General features: G+C 49.8%; 1 protein-coding gene across 2 annotated transcripts in view; it reads right to left on the reverse strand.

The window, feature by feature from the left end:
* The window catches only part of PBX1 (PBX homeobox 1), a 132,131-nt gene extending 117,082 nt beyond the window's left edge, over positions 1–15,049 (reverse strand). The window contains exons 1-2 of one of the 2 annotated variants that reach the window (XM_050977242.1): positions 14,595–15,049; positions 11,998–12,071 (exon numbers count right to left, since the gene is read on the reverse strand). In XM_050977242.1, coding sequence (XP_050833199.1) covers positions 11,998–12,071; positions 14,595–14,785 — 265 coding nt within the window. In that variant the 5' untranslated portion in view covers positions 14,786–15,049. The remainder of the gene's footprint in view (positions 1–11,997; positions 12,072–14,594) is intronic. The other variant, XM_050977243.1, reaches the window with a different exon arrangement.
* Between the last annotated feature and the right edge of the window lie 2,603 nt (positions 15,050–17,652).

The raw sequence follows: 17,652 nt of genomic DNA on the forward strand, positions 1-17,652 counted from the left end.
GACCAGGGAAAAATGGAAGAAAAAAGTGAAGGCAGCACATTTCTCAGGGAACCAACCTGCCTGGGAAGGCTGGGAAAGCACAGTCCTCCCTTGCAGCCATCCCAGAGGAGCACATGTGAGGAGGTCACTCAAGCATCTCAGAGGCACTGCCCAAGACCTCTGATGGAGAAACTTTGATCTCCTCCAAGCACGGCCAGTCCCTGGGGACTGCCTCTAAAGCACACAGCAGAGCATGCCAGGGCACATCGACTCCACAAAGAAAACCACAGCACTTTTGGAAGAGTTTGTTCTCCTGCTCGCTTCAGAAAGTCCAAAAAGTTCATCTGGCAGTGGGAGGGACCTGCACCCAGCAGATCAGCCAAGGTAGCCTGTCTCAAGGCAGTAAGTTCCCACCAGTGTGAACCAGACAGAAGGAGGGGGAAAATGGACAGGATGTTGACTGGATTGGCCAGCAATCCTATTTGTAGACAGTGAGAGCTTGGGAAGGAGATGTTGGTGCTGCTGAATCCAGGGCTGTTTTGAGAAGAGCAAGAGGAAACAGAGGGGAAAAGTGGGGCCTGGGGAAAAGAAGGGAAAAGAAAACAAATCTGCTTTATTATTGCTTGAAACCCAAGGAGACTGATTAAAGCAAACATGCCCCCTGCCCCTTCCAAGGGTTGTCTCGTCTGCTTCCTAAATCTGATTCCCATTTGTCTCTATATGGTTCTCATTTGTTCTTCATTTAGGTCTCCTCCATGCTCCTTGCTGACTCTTAGGAGCTCTTCACGAAGCCATCAGGACTGGCTTCCCTCAGGAACCTACAAGGGCCATCCCTGACCAGGGTCAGACCCAGGACCAGTGCCTGTGCACAGGGAGGAGATGCAGCAAGAGGAAGGCAGCAGGATACACTACACACAATAGGCAAGAGGCCAAGGAAATCCTTGGAAAGCACTACCCAATGGTGCTGATGAGCACCTGGGTGCCTCTGGGGTATAGCATATAAAGGGTGAAGCAAAAGCAATTAAAAGGCAAAAGGAACCAGGAAGAGGGGAGGCAGCACAAGCACAGAACCAACCAGCATTTCCCTCTCTTACTAGCAGACTGCCTTCTGATTAAACAGCAGCTTAAAAATTACCCTAATGGAGCTCCTCTCACACACAAACCACAGGGACCTCTCCTAATTGCACAGTTCCTTTCCCAATCCCAGCCCAGGATGATGCAGCAGGTCCACGGGCTGCCCTTGCCCGCAGCATCAGCATGCTCTGCCAGCCGTGCCCGCTGCTCCCAACAGGGTCTTGGAGCACTGTGGCACCACGGGCTTCACTTTCTGTCCCGGCCCCTGGCTCTCAGAACCCTTGATATGCTGCCTGTGCAGAAGGACATCTGCAAGGCCTAGCCAAAAACATCAGGGAAAGGGAAATAAAAATATGCCCTTCTACCTCTGCGGATTTGCAACTGCCTCAGGACACAGGGAAAGACCAAGGACTTCCCCTACCAGCACCCTCTGCTGTGCCTACCTACTTCCATGCTACTTATGAGTTTTTCATGGTAAACAATTCCAGTCTGCCCTTGGGATAGCCTCTCAACCTCCAGCCATGCCATTGTGCTGCTGCACATCCTTACCATCAAGAGCCCACAGGTGAGGATCCCATGACTTTCTAGACCTGGCGCAGAAGACTTTATTTCTAAGAAAAACTCCCACCCCAGGCTGTGCACCTGCCAGACTGCAATCCTATCCAAAAGGAAACAGCTCCCTCCACCACAATAAAAACCAACCAGGCACCCACTGCCCATCCAATCCATCCACAAGAGGAAACCCAGCAGGGTCTGAGCTCCTGAGAGCCAGGGCCAAGCCTGCAGCCACCCAACATCAGAGCGGGTCCAGATTGTTGCAGAGATATTGTGACATTACACAACACTATTTTCCCCCTCCTGCTTGCTGCCTCTGGAGAGGACACAGCACCAACAGCTGCTCTCCCTGCTCCCTCTTGCCCATAAGGAAAGCAGAGACCCCTGACCTTCTCCAACACATCCCCCCAGCCCCTCTGCAGCTTAAGCAGCCCAGGTGTGCAAATGTTACCCAATGCCCTCGCCAGGCAGAAAGTAAATTCCAGCAAACGGGGGAAATGCCAGCCGCAGTCAGACACTGGGATGTGCAAATAGCAGCCAGGGACCTTCGGGAGAGGAGCAGCCCAGGCCCAGGCGCTCCTACCTATAATCCTTCTCAGGATGCCCCCTCCAGCAGCTCCTGTGGCAGAGGAGGGATGCTAATTTCACTATTTGAGGGAATGAAAAAAAATAAACGTTTGCTCTTGCGCTAAATGACCTTTTCAGCCACTTGGGGACAGAATTGTACCGGGGCTTTGGACTGAGCTACAGCGGGCGCTGCTTGCTCCCTGCTCCCCCATGCTGGATGCTCTGCACCTCCAGATGCATTTAAGGGGTCCATGCCTCCCAGCCACCTCTGTCCACCAAGCAACAGAGCCAAGAAACAGCCTCTCTGGAAAAATCTGCATCAAGTAGGGAGGAAGAAGTGGTCTGCTACGAGTTCGCCGAGCAAAGCGCTTCAGACGGTTTCATTTCACATCGCCGAAAGCGTAAATCAGGGAATTGCTCCTCGGGTTCTTCTCCATTAGCAAAGTATATTGCAAGTGCCTTCCCACCACCGATAGCGATCGACACTTCACATCTGCTGACCAGATCTAACAGCCAGGATTTTCCAGGGGAATAATACATTCAGTGAAAACACCATTCCTGCCACCTGCTCCCCGCAAACACGCAACCGCTCCGGGAGCGGCTCCTCACTCTCTGCGGCACATGCACAGCACCACGCTGCACCCTCGTGAATCTGTAACAGAAATAAAGAGGAGACCCCTACAAAGCAAGGGTCAAAAACGCCTCAAAACACTTCCAACCATGCAGCGTGTCCCAATGCCTGTAACTCTCCTAAATGTGAACAAGCACTCTTCTGGAAAGCACCAGCTCCACACTAAAGCTACCGGGGGAAGGGCTGTGTCCTGTGCTATCAAGTCAGGACTGACAGCCACAACTCTTTCCAGCTAATTCCTTTTACCCCGTGAACTGCAATCTCTAGCCTTTTGTCTAGAGATTTGCAATAACCAGAGTATTGCAAATTCATCACGTTATCACAGTATTTGAAATAATATTTTTGCAATTTATTGCAATATTGCAATCATATTATTAAAAATTCGTGCAATATTATTGTAATGAATCATGTATTACAATAATAATTTTGCATATAAGCAGGCTCCTCCCAAACAAAATAAAACCACTAACCTAAAACACTTCCAACCTTTTAAAATTAGAGACTTAGGGGTTAAAAGCCAAATTTACAGCTGAAAGCCAGAGAACAATCCATGCAGAGGCTCCAGGTATTGTATCATTCCTAATGCTCCACCAGAGAATCACAGCACAAGGAAAAAAATAAAAAAAAGATGTGTGTAAACAAGCAAAGGTACACCCACCAGCAGCTTGGGTTTTGAAACATTAATGTTGAAATTAGAAAGGCACATTTAGTAGAGTTATGGGCAGATTCACTTTCAGTTTGGCTCCAGCCTTGTAAATATCAAATGTCAAAAGGAAACAACTGCACTGAGTTAAGAGAGAAAAATCTCCATGCCGTGCAGACATATCTGAGATCGGGACCGCTGGAGTTGGGAAAGAAGCAGCAACCAGCAAGGAACACTTCACAACTGGAAGGGTATTTTTGCTGGGTAACCTGCCACTGCTAATTCTGCTAATCGACATCACTCTGGAATTTGAAAATGTTATCCAACCAGGAGAGAAACTTGATTTTCCTCTTCTGGTAACGAGGATGGGCAGGCCAGCCAGGTTGTGCAAAACCAAAAATGGGACGTGGAAATGATGAATTGAGTTTCCAGGCTTGTACTCGGGTAAGAAACAAAAATCCCGGCACCAGCATTTAAGCAGGCTGATCCCCCTTGCAAAGCAGCTCTGCTCATTTTTCAACAAGGCTGAAGTAAAATGGCAAAGTTATCATTTTAGATTAGAGCAGCTCCTCACAGCACTGGCTCTTCCGAGGGTTTTCCATTTATCAGTAGATTTAAGGGAAAAAAAAGGAGGGGACTGGAAAGAGCCCATCAGCTTAGGGCAAGCAAAAAAGCTATTTTGGGTAAGGCTTCTCCTATAAATAAAAGGCTGGGAAGGGAGGGGACAGTGACAATGTACAGCTCCCTCAAGGTGTCACAGGGGATTTCTATTATCCGTGGTGGCTCCCCAAAACGCAGAGCATCACCGGCAGCACTCTGCTCCTCGGCAGGCACGGCTTCCCTGGCAGCCAAACCCTCCACTGGGCTGTCCATTCCCTGGCTGCCTTGCCTTCACCACCAGGAAAAGGAGCCAGGAGAAGTGGCTTTCTGTCCCAGCTCAGAAAAAAAAAAAAATATATATATATGCACACATACAGGGGCACAGCTCACAAACACAAGGCCAAGAGATATTATTATTCCTTTTTTTTTTGACTTGACACAGTTGCAAATCAATAATTCCAGGCCAAGCGATTCCCAGCACTGGGAGAAAGCATCACCTGAGTCCCTCCTGAGCCTGGCCTGACAACACACACTAATGTATTCAGTCCACAGCCTCCTCAGGCCACAGCTTTCTGTAATTTATCCCTATAGCACCCGCCACCCTGGATTATTTAAGTCACTGGGGGATGCAGCACCTCCGAGGCAGTTTTGAGCAGAAGCTGCCGACCATCCAGCCCACAAAACCATCAGCTTTGGTTTCCAAGGGAGCTCCCAGCAGATGCTCCCCAAAAGCAATGTATATTTCACATTGAAAACCCCCAATATTGATGCCTTGGGGGCACTCTGGGGATGTGGTCATGCTGCAAAGCACCATGCACACATAAAAATCTGGGGTGCTCACACAGCCTGGGCTCTGGCAGAGAGTGCAGCCTTGAGCTGCCATGTATGACCCCAGGATGGCAGCCCAGGAGCCAGGCAGTGCTCACAAACACCTTCTCCCACCACGGGCAACACTCGCCAGACCAGGACCCGATGGATGTTTGGGAAAAGCAAAGGATGCAGATTGAGGTTGGTTTATTAGATTACAGACAGCCCCATGCAAATAGGGCCATATTGATCTGGTCTGCAAACACCTGGCTGGGAATACGAGCAGCCCCTGAGTATACAGAAGCTGCTGGAGATTATTAACCAGATCCATTGCTGTAAATCACATTACCTCCTTCCAAACCCTGACCCAGCACGGAGTCCCCCTGTGCTAGGCGCTGTACAGGGCACATCCCTGCAGCACAAGGGAGCATCACTTCTCCCTGCATGGCACCCAAACGCCTGAAGACTCAGCCCAAAAGTGTGGGCATCCTGCTCTGGGGGCCGTGGAGCCAGTTTTGTGCAGCCCACCTTCCCCACAGCAACTCCCAAAGCAAAATACGTTACCAGAGAAACTCACTGCCATAGGAATGCAAAGCAGGAAGGAAAAAAAATTACAAATAATAAAAAAGGTGGAAAACAGATAATAGCACATATTCAGGGGAAAACTCAGCCCCCGCTCCTATTGGGCTCTCATATTTTGCATCAACTACAAACCAGCCCTGTAGTGCACAGGGCAGACAAGACAGGCTCTCCTGTCTCCCAAAGCACCCCAGCTCCAAGCACAAGAAGGAAAGAAAGGTAGTAGTAAAATGTTTCTCAGCAGATTTCCAAGAGATCACAAAAGCCTTTGCAGAGCAGGCAGCAGTTCCAAGATTAAAGGAGGAACTGGGGAATAAGGTGCCGAAGCAAAGGCAGACGAGGAATCCCGTCTTCCTCCCTTCTCCCTGCCAAAATCCACAGCTCTGATTCAGCAGAAGCACCAGCAGCAGCACAGCCTACTATATCTCACTGCAAACAAACCCATTTATGTTTAAACCACCACCCTACTCCCTTCAAGGATTGCTGCATGCAGTAATTTCCTTGTGACGAAAAAAAAAACAAACCATGATGAAATTGTCTCAGAGTTTCTCTGTGTTTTGTTTACAACCGCTGCCCTCAAACCCACGGCCGGCACCAGTCCTGCTAACAAGAATAAATCTCACATTTGAGAGCATTTAGAAAAGCTCTGCTTGCAGACACTCAGCGCTCCAAGGAGGAAATCCCTCTGCAGGTCTCAAATAAGGGAACTTGAACCACTTTTCCCAGGAGAAATTTAGGTCTGAAAGATCTTCTGAGTTTCTCATTTGGAGCTACAAGGCCCAATAACAGGATCTCTTTCCCTGGACTCACCCACAAACTGACTGCTGCCAGGATCATGCAGAGGTGAGGGGATATGGACTGCAGAGAGACCCATGGTAGCAGGGAAAACACCCAACATTTATGGAAGAGAATGCTCTGGTTAGCTGCTGTTTATGCCCACATCTGGTTAATACAGGTATTTTTCCAGCATGCATTAATAGTGAACGCAGATATGTTCTCTGTGCCTGGTTCAGTGCTGTCAGCAGGAATTACCCAAGGAGTGGGCTGTTTCCAGGAACCCTCCTTCCCTGGACCCAAAACCTGGGAGGCCAGTGCAAGCAAAGGCTTGGAAACTTGGGAGCATGAGGATCAAGAGCTGGAAGACTGGCTCATCCATCTCCCAGGAAAAAACAGATGGGGCTGGGAGCAACAGGACACAGCAGACCCTCCAAGTGCACCTTCCTCCCCTGCTACAATCACAACAAAGTTTGCTCAAGATCAGGCACCCATAAAAAACAAGCTTTGAAATAAAAAGCAAAAGGTTTGCTCCTGTACACCCCAAATTGTGGGGAGTCCCTCATGCCAGAGCCAGCCCTGGTTTCTCTGCTTTGATGGCAGGGCTGAGGGAGAGGAGGTGGGAAGAAGAGCCCACTGGCAGCCCTGTTCATCCCACCTCCTCCCCTGGAGGATTGCAGGAGGCCAATTTTGATTAAACTAATTAAGCCTGCTCCATTCAAAGAGCTCCAACCACATGCTACCAGGGGAGAAGAAGAAAATATGAAATTAAAAGTAAAAAAGAGAAACCTGCCCGCAAGCATGCTCCTCCAAGAGCCACCCATCGCCAGCAGAGCCCTGATGGACACCACCATACTGGAAGATAAAAGCCCAGAAAACTGTTCTAGAGACAGGTCCAGCCCTCAAGACCCTGCTTCTTCCAGCTGCCAGGACCTACTGGGACATGTCCCACCTCCCATCAGGATGGCTGGTTTCCAGTCCCAGAGGTAAGCACTCCTCCACCAAGAAAAGGTCTACCAAACCATCCCTATCTTCCAGTCCCTTGCACATTCCCTCCCCTCCTTCCCCTTGAAGACATCAGATTTCTGGAAGCAATTTAATTGTGAGTTATAGCAAGGCTTCCTCAGGCAGTGTGGATTGGGCTGGAGGCCCCACTCTCCCAAAATGTTTCACTTCCCCCCAGGGCAGCCACACCAGGGACCCTGCAGACTCTGCCTGGCACTGAGAGAAAAACATCACTTTTGCCTTCAAAGCCTTTCAACTGGAAGGGAAAAAAAAAAAAATCAGTAATAACAAATATCAAAGCAAAGGCTTCCTCCCCTTTGAAGGGCAGGAGGGAGAGCAGCCGGGAGAGGGCTGGACCTGCCCAGAGCTGAGCAAGCTGAGCAAGGACCCGGATCCTGCAGGGCTGGAGGACTGAGCACTTTCCTGATGAGCTTTCTTTCCAAGCAGCAGAATGATGCCTTAGGTGCAAGAATTGCATTGAAATTCAAATCGGGGTTTTGAACTCTCTCCTGCGCCTTGGGAAACCTCCTCAGTGGAAAGGCAGGATAAGGAGGAGGGCAGGATTTGATACCCTGGGGAAGGGCTGGAGGGAAGGAAAGCAAGCTGCCCCATCCTGCTGGGAGGAATGCTTGAGCCAAGGGGCACTGGGCTTGCCAGTGTACCCCTGCTAAAGCTCTGCCCCACACCCCAAAAATCCCAGCACTGCACACACCTCATCTGCCCCTCTTCTCCCCATACTGCTCCTCGTGGGGTTTTACTTGGGGCATGGGGAAAAGAGGGGAGGGAGGGAGGAAGAAAAAGAAACCCCATATCATAATTGCTATATTAAAGAGAAATAGCAGGCAAGAATAATAAGAGAGGTGTCAGAAGTGAAATACAGTAACAGACATTAAAAAAAAAAATAGACTACACTTCTGCAATGGGGGTGTTAATTGAACACAGAGCTGGAGAGAACAAAGGGGTGTTAAGGAAGAGAAGAAGGGGAAAAATTCTACCTCCTCCAAAGATATGATTTGAGTTAAGTTTGGTGAAGATAATGCACGGGAAAGGTAGCTAAGAGGCACCTTATATAGCTATTATGTTCTAAAATTTAAAAAAAAATAACAAAACCAACAAACCCATTATTCAACAACAAATGCACGGCTAATCACTCCTGTCTATAAATATTCCACTTTGTAAATCCCCCCCATTGGTGCTACATTTTTCTTTTAATCCTGAATTCCTTCAACACAGGAGAGAGAGCAGGGTAAGAAAATAAAAATTGTGAGATTTCAAATGCAAAGTCAGGATCTTCTTAAGAAGTAGAATTTGCCCGATGCCCTCACCTCCCCCAAATGAGCGGAGAAAGTGAAACGATGGGAAAAGCTCTTAAGGAGGAGGAATCAGATTAAATGGTCATATATCCTGTGCTCAGCCTCTCCCCACCGGTCCCCGCCGAACGAGATGGGAGTTGGGAAAGGCTCACAGCTGAAATAGATGCTGCTGCATTTTGACAGCAGATATTTTCCAGTTTGCCATCCAAGGACCCCACGTCTGCGTACGCCTTGCCTGATTCTTCTGCTTAGCTATTCTGCTCATGCAGAGAGCAGCTTAAAAAAAAAAAAAACATACCAAGAGAGAGGGAAAAAAAACAAGGGGAAAAAAAAAATAAACAGCCATAAAGACAGAGACCCTACCACTGCTTTCAAACTTTTTATAAATCAGGAATGCAATTTCCGATTTCAATCCCTATTGATGGAGGAATCAATTGTATTTAGGACAACAATGCCTCCCATTTCCATAATTATTATTCCAAAAAGCCAGCCAGCCAGCCATTTGAAGGCAGTCCTGCCCCTTCCCTCGCAACAAAGCGACCAACAGCAAGTGAAAACACACCAAATGAACGCCGACAACTTCGATGTATATTTAAGCAGCAATTTTTTCCCTCCTCTACATACTCCTGCCTGGATCAGACCTCTCAACTTTTATTACTTTTAAACAGATATCACCCCAAAGGTCTGCAGGCAAAAAGCAACCCCCTGAGCTTTTTTTTTTAATCATTATAATTTTTTTAAGTGATAATAAATACTTTAAAATAACTGAAGAGCCCAAATGCAAAAGGCGACTCTTTGACCAGTAGAGATGACCTGTTTTTGTAAGAACTTTATGGACACTTTGGGTTTGCTCAAGACAAGGTTAACACTATGAAATAGTAGCCATAATGTTGCGAGAGATGGTGGTAAAGTCTCTGTAAGGCTCTGGAGTCACTTAAATCAGGCAGCGGGGTAACCGAACGCACATTTCTGCACATCATAACGCCGGGGGGAAGATGTACGCACGCACTTTCAAACACCCACCAGTGACCACAAACAATCACCAGGATTTCAAACGCCACACATGCAAAAATCTGGGAAGCTAAATGGAAAGTGGGAAGCGAGAAGTTGGCTCAACTTTCACGCCGCTGCCCGCAAGGAAGGGGTAAGCAAACAGACGCAGGCGGTACCCTCGGCCCCAGAAAAAACAAGGCAAACTTCCTCCTAGCATTGGGCCCACAAAGCAAGGATTAAAAAAAAATAATAAAAATAAACCGAAACCATCTGGCTGTTTGCCTTCTTATGAAGTGTGACTTTTGGGGATGCAGATGGGGGGGAGAGGGGAGGAGGTCTTTGAATTTGCAAAGTGAAAGAATTCACCGCAAACATATCCAAGGGTAGATAAACAACGCTCCAAAAGCCATCTTGAGTCAACCTCTTTGGAGACCTCCATAGCACAGCCCCATAAGCCAAGTAATCCAGGCACAACACCAACAAACAGCATTTATAAAAATGTAAAAGAGCCCCAGCTCACACCTGAATATCCTTATTTCCAGCAGCATGCTTCACTCTATACCATCTCTTTCCATTTTCCTTAGCAGACAGGAATTATCACACCCTGTCACTGTGGCTATGCACAGCTCCTCATCGCTCCCCAGCTCACCGGGACCTCACAGCATCCCTGAGCCCACCTGGCTTTCCCCACCAAGTTTCGTCCCAGCAGATTCCTTGTTCCCTAACTTTGCCACTCCACTCGCTGATAGAGAAGCTGAGTTGGGATTAAACAGTTATCCCAGCCAAAAAGTGTCCCTGCACAGGCAACGCATGGAGCATCAAATACAGCATCAAACACACTTAGAGAAGAGACAGGCAAAGGTTCCTTGGCTCACACAAAATTAAAGCAGAAAGAGAAAAGAGGGAAAGGAACTCGGTGGGGCTCCCTTTTTTTGTGGAGGAGAGTGGGGGAACGTTATAAAATCCTGAACCTTTCTCTCTACACAGACTCTCTTATATTACAGCAAAAGAAGAGTTTGGAGGTTCCCATACCAAACTCACTGCTGGTTCTTGCGGGAAGTCTGTAGGGAAGGACTCCTCGGGAAGGTGAGAGGCGGCCCCGCAGCCGGGAGGACTCGGGAGAGCCGAATGCCATCGGTAGGTGCTTTGTCTGGGCTACACGCTGCACAAACAACGCTTAACAAAGGGCCCTCTTAGTCATTTTATATATATTGCAGGAGTCAAGTAATTGTATTTTCAATCAGCTGCTCATGCTGGGAGGTTTTAGGTATATATATTTAAGAACAAGGGAAAAAAAGAAAAGACCCAGTTCAGGTTTCTGAAAGCTGCTCCCCTTTTATGTGTAACTATCAATGTATATCAACTGGGTGTGCAATCATATTTATTGTCACTTTCATTCATGTCATGCCCTTGCTTATATGGCTTAGATATGAATTATTGACTGTTTCAGTCCTTGTTGTAAAGAGGGGGAAGGGGGGGAAAAGTCAAGTACTTTGCAGCGTGCTAAAACAAGGCAGCTACGGCGGCTTGGGAAAGCCCACAGATCAACTCTGGCCAGCTCAGAAAGCCAACAGGAGAGATGAACCAACCCCCAAATTTCCATCATTCCCCCCACTTTTTTTTTTTTTACATTTACATCCAAAAAAAAAAAAAAAAGAGATTCCAACAAACACATAAATAAGTGGTGCATGTTGCTAAATGTCCTTCCCTGAGCATCTGTTGTTTAAGATCACCCTTGATTGATGACTGCTATTTTTTAATTGTTGCTTTTAAAATTTAAATGCCCCCCTGGGATGTGTTATAAGTGTGTTAGTACATGGTAGGAGGTCTGGAAAGTGGGAAACAGCAGAACCAACGCTCTCATGCCATTAGCTTCTAAAGAAGCCTGAGAACACCCCATGCCATAAAACAACAGTACCCTAAAGTAACTAACAATCTAATATATTGCTTTCACTAAAGGCAACTGACAACTCGCTCTTACATGAGCTAGCCTGGATGATTGGCAGACAAGAGCATTTTAACTCTTTCTTTAAAAAAAAAAGTAAGAAACCTTTGTGTTTACCTGAATACTAATGGTAATAAAACTGCACAGTTTCATTTTGTTGGGATTATTTCCCACACACCCACTCTGCATTCAGATTTTTTTTTTTGTTTTTTGTTTTTTAAGCAGTGCCATGTCTTAGAGAAGAAACTAGAGCAAGACCGAAATTGCAAGGGGGTCGATTTTTTTTTTTTCTCCCCAGAAAAAGCAATAAATAAAGAAAGGCTATACAATAGAAATTAAACCACGATATTTTCTCTTCTAGACACAAACCACATCATGCAAGTCCACTGCCAGAAGCATTAAATACCAACGAGTTATTTCTCCCCACTCAAATAGTGCTGCATTGGGGTGGGGGGGGACACAAACTTGGGGAATAAAATCCCCAAAGAACAAAAAGAAAAACAGCACAAAACCAACAGCATTGATTTCCTACCTGTTTTCTCTTTGATTTCACACAAGACATTAAAAAGCGCCGGCTTCATCCTGTGGCAGTTTAAAGCATGTTTCCTGGAGAGAAAAGAAAAGAGGGGAGGGTGAGCTCAGGATGTCATGAGGAGCAACTTTCCAAATTCATTCTGGCTGGTGCAGGGAGGGCAGCTTTGAGCCCCCAGTGCTGCAAACAGCCACCTACCCAAGGCAGGGGACATGAATGTCACCAGTTTAGGAATGAAAAAGCTCCTTTGCCACCGAGCAGCTCCACGGCCGGTGCGAGGCAGGCGATGCTCCACGGCAGAGCCAGCAGCTTTTGGGAGCCAAGCCCAGATCAACTGTCTTGTTCAATACACAGCACTGGGCTCTCCCTGTCCTCCACCTCCAACATTACACCAGGCCATGTGCTTTATTTGTGAGGCAGAGGGGAAATAAACTCCTCCTTGCCCCTGTGCTGGAAACATCCCCTGCTTAGAGCTGTCAATTCAGGGAATTTCAGCGCCCAACGTGGAGCACAGGAAGACACATGGAGAGAGAACCCCATTCCTCTGTCTCCATGCTACTTACATCCAGCTTATTTGCAGGTGTTAAAATTTAATTCTTTACAATAGGGACAGTAAACACATTAAAAAAATCACAGCCGGCTGCTTCTGGGAAGGGGAGGGAATGCTATTCAACGCTGCTCCTTTTGGCTGCTGTTATTCCAGAGCTGACCGTTCTCCTGTGGGTTTTGAGGAGAGACTTTGGGGAGGGGGCGCTTTAATTGGCTGGTTTTAAAACCCACCACGCGCCCGCCGAGGCAAAGAAACAGCGTGATTTAATTTTTTCTCTTGAGCCAGAGGGTGATTTAGCCAAGGGTTCAGTTGCACACAGGGCTGTTGCTATCCGGCACCGGTTACGGGGATTTCTGTTTACCAACCAAAATTACACGCGAAAGATGATGTGAACATCTGGCAAACATTCACACTACTTACCCCACCACCCACAACATGTTAAAAAGATTTATATATCTGATGAAGTCTCTCAAAGGTATATACCCTTGCAGAACCACAGCGCTCCCTTATCAGCACACCCAGATGGGCGCAGACATTTGGGCATACGCAAATCACATACATACGCTCTAAGGGCCCTCTTACAAATAATGCTGGCACTTTGCATCTTCCAAAAACTTAATTAAGGAAAAAAAGGAAAAAAACAAACAAGCAAAAAAGAAAAAAAAGAGGCAGCAAAACAACCGTGCAATAGTAGGACGGAAGGAGGAAAAGCAAAGCCAAATGTTATTGATAAATAAACCGTGTTTGCCAGCTCAGAATTAAAAATAATAATAATAATAAAAAAAAATAAAAAAGGCACTGTGAGGAAGCAGCTGAAATAGACCAGCAAGGCAAACCCATAAAGCCTTCTCCTAGCTCTGTTCTGCTTTGGTTTTATTGATTTGATTAACTACACTAAATTATCCAGGCAGGAACACACACGATTCCTGCAACTTTCCAAAGGAAGAGCCCCTCACTGCCCCGGGTCTGGCCGGGGAGAAAGTGAATGATTTCCTCCTCCTCCTCCTCCTCCAAGCTACTCTGGCCCTGCAAGAACATAAGAAATTGAATAAGATCAACCCTACAACGAGCCTTTTGGTAAGCAGGAGCTCTAGAGAAACTGTGGAGGCAGGGATGATGGAAGCTGAGGTTTGGGGTACTTTTATCCTCCTGCAAGTTCTTCAGCGAGTTTTGGGGCCGTGCGGTGCGTTTTTCCAGGAACAATGTATTCTAGCAATCTGCTTCAACTCGGGGCATAAATACCAGGAGGAAGGACAACACACCAAGCAGCTTTGCAGCCCAGAAGAAATATCAAGTATAACCCAGGCAATTCAGGGCAACTTTTTTGCTCCAATCCCTTCATTTGAGGTTTGGTTTTTTTTTTCCTTCCCTCCCTGAACTTTTGGTAGTGCCTTTGAAGGTGCGCATTAGGTTTGCACTCCCCGAAGCTCAGGGCAATTCAGATACCGGCTCTTACAGCCTTATTTTTTCCTTTTCAAATACATCTGCAATTAAGGGAAAAAAAAAAAAAAAAAAAAGAAAGAAAAAAGGCAAAGCTTCTATGAGCATCTTCAAAGCGCAGAAACGCGCTGAAAAAAATAACACCACTACAGGGGCCTAAGAAAGAACATTATTAGAAGCCCTGAAAGCGGGGCAGCACTTGATGGCTCCTTCGGAGGAGCCCGGAGTGGAGCCCCAACCACGAGGGCCCTCCGCAGTTAAACCCCCCCACCCCAAAAAGGCTGGGAAAAGCCAGGCCCAGTTTGTGGATGGAGGGAGGGGGAGACTGCGGGCGCGGCGACCCCTCGAAACCGCCCCGAAGTTGGGAGGTGGGAGAAAGATAGGAAATAATAAACGGAGAGGGGAGGGTGGGGGGGTATTAACCGGTCCCCTTTCTTTTCCCCTTCCTCCCTCGCCACATTTCTCCGCAGCAGGAGCAGCAAGCACCCCCGTCCGCCGATGCTCCGGCGGCCGGGCGCGCTCCCCCCGCCGGACAACAAAGGCCGGGCCGGGGCGCGGGGGAAACTTCCCGGCACCTGCCCCCCCTCCCGCTCCCCGCCGCTCTCACCTGGCCTGCGCCTCGTCCAAACTCTGGTCCGTGATGGTCATGATCTGCTGTAAGATGTCTCCGATGTCCTGCTTCCTGCCTGCCTCCCCCTCCGCCCCGCCTGGTCCATCCTGCATGTGCTGGGACAGGCCCGGGTGCCCCGGCATCCCCACCCCGCTGTGCGTGTGCATCAGCCGCGGCTGGTCATCCATCGCCGGCCGCCGGCCCCGCTCCGCCGCCGCCTCCTGCCCTGGCTGCCGGGAGCGGCGCGGCTGGGCTGGCCGCCTGGCTCCTCGCTTTCTTTTCTTGCTCGCTTTCTTCTTCTTCTTTCCTCCCCCCCCTTCTTCCTCCTCCTCCTCCTCCTCCTCCCCAGCCTCTTCCTCTTCGCTTTTTATTTATCCTTCACGCTGGCGCCCGGCTCCGCGGCGGGGAGGAAGAGGAGGAGGAGAAAAATGAAAGGGGGGGGGGGAGGGAAGGAAAAAAAAAAAAGAGAGAGAAAAAAGAAAGGGGAAAAAATCCCTTTGGCTGCTGGAGGAGGAGGAGGAGGAGGAGGAGGGAGGGAGGGAGGAGGGAGGGAGGGAAGGAGGGAAGGAGGAGGGAGGGAAAAGGGGGGGTTCCGGGGAAGGGAGGGGAAACGGCGGCGACTCCAAAAGCAGGGCAGCTCAGCCCCGCGCCGGGGAGGCAGCGGGCGGGCCGGGGGCAGGGGCTGCGCCCGGGGAGGAGGCGGCGGCGGCGGCAGCGCTGGCCGCGGCGGGGCGGCCGCCCACGATGGCAGCGCCGGAGCTATCGCGGCCGGAGCGCGGCGGAGCCCCCGCGCACCGGGGGAGGGCTCCAAACTTTCCCCCACCCTGGGGCCGCGTTCGGGGCTGGCTGGCCCCCCCCTGCGTCGGGCCTGCGCGCACCGCTCCGGCCCTCGCCGCCTGCTTTTGTTCGGCTCCGGACTCCTCAAACTGGCACGGAGGAGCCCGGGGGCGGGGGGAGGAAGGGGCAGCGGCGCCGCCCGCCCCCCCGGCCCCATTGGCGGCGGCGGCGGCGGGAGGGACGGCCCGCGGGCCGCGCCGCCCCCTGCGCGCCCGCCCGTCAATCTCCGGGTTCAGAGGTGGGACGGGGCCGCGCCCCGCCCGCGCCTTAAAGCGACCGAGCCCGGCCGAGCGCGGCGCCGCGGGGGGAAGGGGCGGCCCGGACCGAGGACGCGGCCCCCTCCGCCGGCCCTCAGCCCCCGCCCGGGCCCCGGCCCGCGTTCCCCGCCCCTCCGAGCGCTGCCTCAGCCTTTCCGCCTCCCCTCGGTAGCACCGCGGCCCCCCGGCCGCTGCTCCGGCTCCTCTCTGCCCCCCACCTACCCTCAGCCATTCTGCTTCCCCTCAGCCTTCTCCATCTCCTCTCAGTCTCTCCTTCCTTACCTCCCCTTAGCCAGCCATCCCACCTCCCCTTAGCCTTCCTCCCCTCCTGTCGGCCTTCCCCATCCCCTCGGCCCTCTGGTGCCCCCCAGGCAGTCTCTGTGCCTCTCCACTGCCCCCCTGCCATCCAGCTGGCTCTGACTCCCCATGCTGTCCCCCCAGTCTCCCAGGAATGAGCAGGGTTTGCCAGGCACTGTAGGCCCCAGGGAGATCCTTTCATCTCAGCCACCAGCGCGTCTTCATGATGCTGTTTCTCTCAGAGCCTTGGACTGGATGATCCACTGTGATCCCTTCCAATTTAGGACAGCTCCTGTGATTCTCTCTCTTTCCCGGTGCAGAGCCTGTCCAAGCACATTATGCAGGCCAGCGGTGCCACGTCCCACACTTGATGGCCCCACAACTGCCCAAACAGCGCAACAACAGCCAGCAGAGATCCCAAGGCCACCAAGACCACCATTCCAACCTATATGTTGCAGTACTCTGGTGAGGAAGGACTTCCTCAGCCCCTTTCTTCATTCCCTAGCATCCTGAGTCTGTCTTGCGTCTGGAAAGATCTCTGTAGGCACCAGCTGATCAGCAGGCATGGCCCTGGGACCTGGTTGGCCTGCAAATTTGAATCTAAAAATTAATAAATAAAACAGTTATGGCAATTCAAGAATTTCTTCAATGGCAAATGGCTTCATCAGACTGTCCCTTTCTCAGATCCAAGGATGCCAGCTCCAGGCACCTTCTAACACAATGGAAGATGTGTCTAGTCCCAGCTCCTGACTTCACCATCGGCTGGGGGAAGACCCGTCAGATTCATTGGCGAGAAAAAAATATATAAGGCAATTGTTTTACTTCCACTCTTCCTTTTTAATGAAACACTTTCTAGTGTTTTAAGCAAAACACGACTTTTCATTTTGAAATTTCCTTTTGAACCATTAAAATGTTTTAAAGCGGTTGAAGGCGCAGTGAGATGTTTTGATTTTTGTCGCTCTGAAATGTTTCACTCAACACATTCTTCACGTGTCTTGATTTGCCAAATTTTTTCAAAGGTTTCTGCTTTCTCGCCCAAGACATATCTGTATGTTTTTTACTTTTCTGAAAAGGGGAAAAAAAAAAAAATGGGGGAGAAAAAATATTATCATCTCCATGGCTCCACAGGAAGCAGAACTGTATCCAAGAAACGAAGAGCCAAGGGACTCCTCTCCAAAGGTCCAAACTTTCAGACACTTAGTCATCCCTCCACTTGCTTGCTTGCATACCAAGTCTAGACATTTGCTGTCTCAAACCCTGGCAGGGACTCTCCCACCCCCACAGGTCAGCCCAGGGTCTTTTGGGGTTGTTTTTGAGCGGCTCCAAGGACAGGCAGTGCAGCAGAGCTGAGCATGCACAGCGGGAAAGGGAGCGCCATGACAGTGACATTGGGGACTATAGGGTGCAGTGGCCTGTTGACCTTCCTGACTCTTGTTTTGAAGATCCTTCCCTATCTTCTGAGTCACAGTGTGATGCCTCAGCACATCAGGCTGGAGAAAGCAGGAGCCAGGAGACCCTCCACGCTGCTCCAAGGGAAGCATCCCAGCACAGGACCTTGGAGGATCTACGTGCCAGTGCAGAAATGGCCAGGATTCTGCCTCAGCTGTCTGCTGGAGTCTGTAAAATCCTTCCTGTCAGAGATAACTAATCCTGGGGCCTTTACA

Source organism: Serinus canaria, chromosome 8 (assembly GCF_022539315.1).
Source record: "Serinus canaria isolate serCan28SL12 chromosome 8, serCan2020, whole genome shotgun sequence".
Lineage (NCBI taxonomy): Eukaryota > Metazoa > Chordata > Aves > Passeriformes > Fringillidae > Serinus > Serinus canaria.